The sequence below is a fragment of the Triticum urartu genome, chromosome 4, assembly GCF_003073215.2.
Source record: "Triticum urartu cultivar G1812 chromosome 4, Tu2.1, whole genome shotgun sequence".
Lineage (NCBI taxonomy): Eukaryota > Viridiplantae > Streptophyta > Magnoliopsida > Poales > Poaceae > Triticum > Triticum urartu.
In genome coordinates, this window is record NC_053025.1 from 106,934,586 (window position 1) to 106,940,267 (window position 5,682).

At 43.6% G+C, this 5,682-nt stretch overlaps 1 protein-coding gene across 1 annotated transcript; it reads left to right on the forward strand.

Annotated features, from left to right (window-relative positions):
* The first annotated feature begins 547 nt into the window (after positions 1–547).
* LOC125550911 (cytochrome b-c1 complex subunit 6-1, mitochondrial) lies at positions 548–4,878 on the forward strand. The gene is made up of 4 exons (XM_048714030.1): positions 548–709; positions 3,744–3,828; positions 4,439–4,528; positions 4,634–4,878. Coding segments are annotated over exons 1-4 (210 nt in total). The 5' UTR covers positions 548–707; the 3' UTR covers positions 4,667–4,878.
* Positions 4,879–5,682: the final 804 nt, after the last annotated feature.

Below are 5,682 nucleotides of genomic sequence, written 5' to 3' on the forward strand. Positions count from 1 at the left end.
GCTCGCCAATGGATGAACGTGATCTAGAGTGGTGCAGATAAGAGGGAGGAGTGGAAAGTTTATCGATGGGACTGGCTCCTACCGCCGATAGCAAGGGCCGCGACCGCGGGGCCGATGAGGAGGGGGGAATCGGAGAAGTTTTTTCTCGGGATTGGAGAGGGAGGCGGCATCTGGAGCAACGGGGTGGGGTGCGGGAGATGAGGAGGGAGACGGGATCGGGAGCGAAGGGGTAGGGTGCGGGAGATGAGGAGGACGGGTGGTTGCGGGACGTGCGTTCGTGGGTAGTGGGTCTCTTTTCTTCTTCTTTTTGTTTTGCTTTTTTTCGAGCGGGGATAGGAGAAGCGGGGGTGAGGGACACATCGTACGTGGGGGGGGAGGGTCGAACCATTACGATGTTCGATTCCCCTTCAATAATAGAGATTGTACATGACCTAAGGCGCCGAACAGGAGCTCCTCGATTTCTCAATGTCTAAAAAAACAGCCTAAAAAAATCTCAATGTCTAAAAAAAAACGATTTCTCAAAAAAAAAAATCCCTCACCCACCCACCCACACCCCACCCCCGTCGTTTTTCCCGTGGTCCACGGACCATTTCCCAAATTTTCCCCACTCGCGAACCCTAACTTCGACCAGCCTCTCCCTCCAGATCCCCTCCCCTCCTCTCGCCAGGAGCAGAACCCACCCGCTCGGACCGCGCCGCGTAATCGCCATGTGGGTACTCCTCCATCTCTAAGCCCTCATCTCCTTCCAGTTCGTTGCTCGGTAGCGTCTGAATATCGTTTGCCTGCTTCCCGCGATCCGTGCGTTGCGTGTCATTTATGCGTGTAGCTGCATTGGTTGTTTCCTTTCGATCGAAGCTATATCGATGGAGCTACGGATTTACGCCAGAAATCCAGCGGGTTGGGGTATGGTCTGGTTGGTCTCTGCTGGGTCACGGCTTGGAAATGATCTGGAATGGGGAGGAACAAACTCGCTCTGTGGTCTTGGGGGTAGATTGTGAGCTGCCTTGGTGCCTTTCCGTGCGTGTGGGCAGTTTGATGCTTGCTTTCGCTTTGGAGAATCGTGAGCTCGATGCTATCTTCTGTAATGTGTGGTGATACACTGCATCTACTGATGGAAATGTGTATGCATCTGCTAGTGCCTAGTGGGCTCTAAACCAGTGTGTTGCAATAATTTTGACTACTGCTTTATTGAGGAGGTTAAAATGCATTTGAATGAGATCCCATCAAACGTAGAATTGGGGTGTCTTAGAGCATCTCTAGTCCATCCCCAAAAGCTAAATATTGGGCGAATTTTTTTGGTTCGGGGAATTATCAGTTTATCACTCATATGGCACTTCCCCCATTTCCTTTAATCCCCCCAAAAATAGCTTTTCATCCCCCAAAAGTTCCCTCTAGCCCATATTTGCTCTGGGAGAGGCACTTCTCAGTAAGAATGAGGAATACTGCTCGACCCGCTAGTCTCCCGCCCGACACGCCGCCGCAACCCGCGCCACCGGCCGTTTGCCGCCCCGATGACCAGGGAAATGGATCCCCTGGTCTGTGCTGCACCTCCAGCCACCCTCTCCGGCGCTGGAATCCCGCCGGCAGCGGTGAATTTTGTCTCCACGGCGGCGTCGGCGGCGCCATTGCCGCGGAGGACTACTTTCTTCGCCATGGACAGTTCTGCCTCTGCAGCCTGCAGCAACGCCTTGTCCTGCGCCTCTTAGTTCTTCTGTCTCGCGGTCGCTCTCGGCCTTGGCCTTGGCCTCTGCCGCGGACTTCACCTCCAACTTCAACTTGCGTAGCTCCTTCTTTGACGCGGTCCAGCTCTTGCGACACCTCAGCCTACTGGGTGTATGAGGCCTCCTTGACGGCGTCCTTTCGTGTCCAGGGTGCCCACATTGCTTGCAGCCTTGACCTCTAGGACGTCGTTTTGGCCTTGGTCTGGTTGATTTGGCGTTCCAGCTCCTTTGCCATGGCCCGTGCTCTCGATAGCTCTGACTCGGCGCCGTCTCGCTCATTACCACATATGCCTTGCATTCGTTCAGCTTGTCCATGTTGGATTTCGCTAGTTGTTTAGTTTCAGTGGACAGGTTCTGCATACAATAAGGTACTCCCTCCGTCCCAAAATTCTTGTCTTATATTTATCTAAATGTGGATATATCTAGTTACGTTTTAGTGTTAGATACATCCGTATCTAGACAAATCTAAGACAAGAATTTTGGGACGGAGGGAGTATATATGAATTACAATTAAACAGTACTAGTAGCCTCTTGATCACAAGAAACAGGGAAGATATGTTAAGTCGTCCATGAATTTTGGAATTAAAAGAGCACTTCTTGAGCTAGAACATGCTTCTTGGGCAGCTTGCTCGCCTTGAGACCGCCTTGTGGTACTCCTCAAATTTGGGACAGTGTCTGCTGCATGTTGTAACAATGGAAATTACCGCAACATGACTCTTGCATGTTGTAGGTGTTCGATGAATCGCGCAAGCCTAATGTGTGCAAATTTGAGCTTTTGGCGGATTAAGCTTGGGGGGTGGACTAGATGAACACAAATTTAACCCCCCAAAATATGGGAATTAAAGGATGGGGAATAAGATGAGGAATCAACTTATGGGGGATGGGCTAGAGATGCTCTTAGATCCTTTTCTTTTAATCACGCTGCTGCTCTCTCGTGTGTTTCATCTTAGAGACCACTTAATCTTGATTAATGCATCTGATGGAAGATATGGTGTTCCAGGGATAGGTAGGAGGATATGATACTTGAACCCCAAATGCATTAATGCCCCATCTGCAGCTCTTTATGCATGTTATGTTATTATGAAGTCAGAGTTTTGTCCTTCTGTTTTACATGGCTAGCTTGTGCTTGGTTTAAAAAGATCAAAGCAGTATGTCAGTAGCTGCATTGTTTATCTCCTTTCTATTGGAACTAGATTGAGGTAGCATCAGATTTCGCACCAAGAATCTAGCGGGGTAGTGTATAGGATGAATAGTGTCTCGTGGGCTGTGGGTCACAGATTCAAATCAAGAAAGGACAAGAACAAGCTCGCTTGGTTGTCTTGTGGGTTCAGTGTGCCCTATAGCTGTTGATTAGTACTACACAGCTAAGATAACCGTGTAGATAGATGGACAGTTTCTGGTATGGTAGGCAGCTTGATGTTTATTTTACTTGGAGAATCAAGAGTTCGAGGTTATCTTCTACTGTGTAGGGATATAGTCGTGTTGTACAATCCGCTCCAACTTCATTAACAATTGGAAATGTGTATGCTGCTAGCATGTCGACTGTTAGTAGGCTCTAAACTAGTGCATTGCAATTCACGCCGCATGTCTGCATGGATAATTTGAGATGAGAATCCCTTTCTTACTATATTTTCTAGGGTTAAGGTGCATTTGACTTGAACCCCATCTTATCTGGAATTGGGAAATTCTAGTCATATTCTTGTTAGCATAGCATGGTCTCCCTGGGTGTTCATCTTTGGTGATGTCTTCGTGTTGTTATCCTCTGATGTAAAAGATGACGTTCCAGGGATAGGTGGGAGAAAATAACCAGCCTAGAATAGAACAATGTCTCCTGCGAGCTACCTGTCTACGCAGTGCATTTTATCCCGTCCGTAGCTCTTTATGTTGATTATGTAGTTATTAGATGGTTGACTTATGGTTTTCATACCAGAAAGGCAATGTGTTGCACCATTCATAAAAGGTTATGGAACAGTCAATTTCATTCTCTCAGCTTTTATTGTTTCTATTGTTGTTTTATCTCAGGGCGAATGAGGAACCCGTTGATCCCAAGAAGTATCTTGAGGAGCGGTGCAAGCCACAGTGTGTAAAGCCACTGTATGAGTATGAGGTGTGCTCTTTCTTTCTTTTGTTGTAACACCCTCTTAATTTTGACTGGGGAATTTAATGCGACAATACTGCTATTTCCATTATGGGAGTTACGAGAAATGACACTCTTTGGTCAGCATAATTATGAAACTATTTGGCCATGTGAATGTGAAAGTTTTTCCGCTGTGATATTCATGGTATTTTTGTATTGAAGCTTTATTTTAATTTTCCAGTTCAAATATCACCCTTCACATCCTAAGAAAAGTTGCATAGCTCAATTTTGTTACTTTCTGTAGTGACAATCTGTTCAATTATTTCAGTGAAAGTTAAATAATAGCTTCTAGATTGGTTGCACTGTGAAGGATTCATATAATCCAATACTCTCTATGATGCTGTTTCCAAAACACAGTATATTCGGCAACTGATTAGAACTACTATCATTTGTTCTGTTGGAACAACACAAATGTCTGCTTAAATTGTAAGGTTGAAAACCATTTAGATCTTCATTGATTTAGTAATATTCTTCTTCATATTCAATTTGATTTTTCATCGCCATGCTGTTTGATTTATGTCAACATGATACTCCTATGTGATTACTTCTCCAACCTGTGTGGTGGCTGTATGATGCACAGAAATGTATCAAGAGAGTTGAGGCCGATGATACTGGGCACAAGCACTGCACTGGGCAATATTTTGACTATTGGTCATGCATCGATAAATGTGTAAGTACTTCCTCTCAAGTCAGAGATGGATACTGTTAAAAAAAAACAGCTATAAGAAAGCACTGCCAAGATTGAAAATAACATGCCTCGTATATGCATCTGCAGGTAGCACCAAAGCTCTTTGAAAAGCTGAAATGATATTGGGGCGCTACTTTCAGTGAGTGAGCCTGGTCATTGGCCAGAACCTTGTTCAAGTTGAAATATTTGTCGAGTCTGCAAATTGTCCTGTGACTGTTTCGATTTCATGAACTTGTAATAAGAGCAACTATCTTGACACTTTTTGCAACCATTGATTTATGTTTGGCTAAGCACTGATGACAACTATAACAATTTGATGTCTGTTGATTACAGTTCTGGTACTGATCATTTTTCTCATCAAGATCATATCCAACGCAAATTGACAAGATTTCAACAACCCATAGCTAAGAACTGTGCACGCACCATGTAATGACCCATGAATTGGAGGTGGTTTCTGGTTATAAAAAACATTTGAGGAATATGTTCTGTAAATGTTTGAATCAAATATTTGCTTGTAAAATTACATGAAAAGAAACAACACTATGTGATCATGCTTACAGATGTTTAATTTGGCTTTCGGCCTAGGGTGGAAACATAGTCTTTTTCCATATACATGTGTAAAAGTTCTACTTTATTTCTTAATTTGTTATCTATACTCCCTCTGTGCCAAAATATAATGTATTAAAAAAAATTACAAGTCAATGTTTACTATGTTTGGCCATGTGTAGGAAAAAATATCAACATATGCAATACCAAATAAATAAAATATGAAGAAATATTTCATAATGGATCTAATGGTACTAATCTGGTATTTGTATGTACAGATTATTTTTCTATAAACATTATCGATGTAGAAACATTTCACTTTTGAAAATGGTTTGCCTTGTACTCCCTCCGTCTCATAATATAAGTGGTGTTAGAAATGCTTTTATATTATAAGACGGAGGGAGTATTTTGGAACATAGGGAATATGTGCTCATGGGCCCTCCAAGAATTGCAACATTGTTGTATCATTGTGTTGGTAGACTCAAATCATACAAGGTAGAAGTCCACGATATAAAATGTGAGTTTTCTCTTTCTAAATTTAAGCTTTGCCGAGAACCAACAATTTTGCTTGCATGACGAGAAAGGTTGTG

What these genes read in the sequence shown, in the direction of transcription:
- LOC125550911 (XM_048714030.1), top strand. An exon ending in AGCCACTGTATGAGTATGAG is followed by an intron (nt 3,829 to 4,438) that starts GTGTGCTCTTTC and finishes TATGATGCACAG; the next exon opens with AAATGTATCAAGAGAGTTGA. An exon ending in GGTCATGCATCGATAAATGT is followed by an intron (nt 4,529 to 4,633) that starts GTAAGTACTTCC and finishes ATGCATCTGCAG; the next exon opens with GTAGCACCAAAGCTCTTTGA.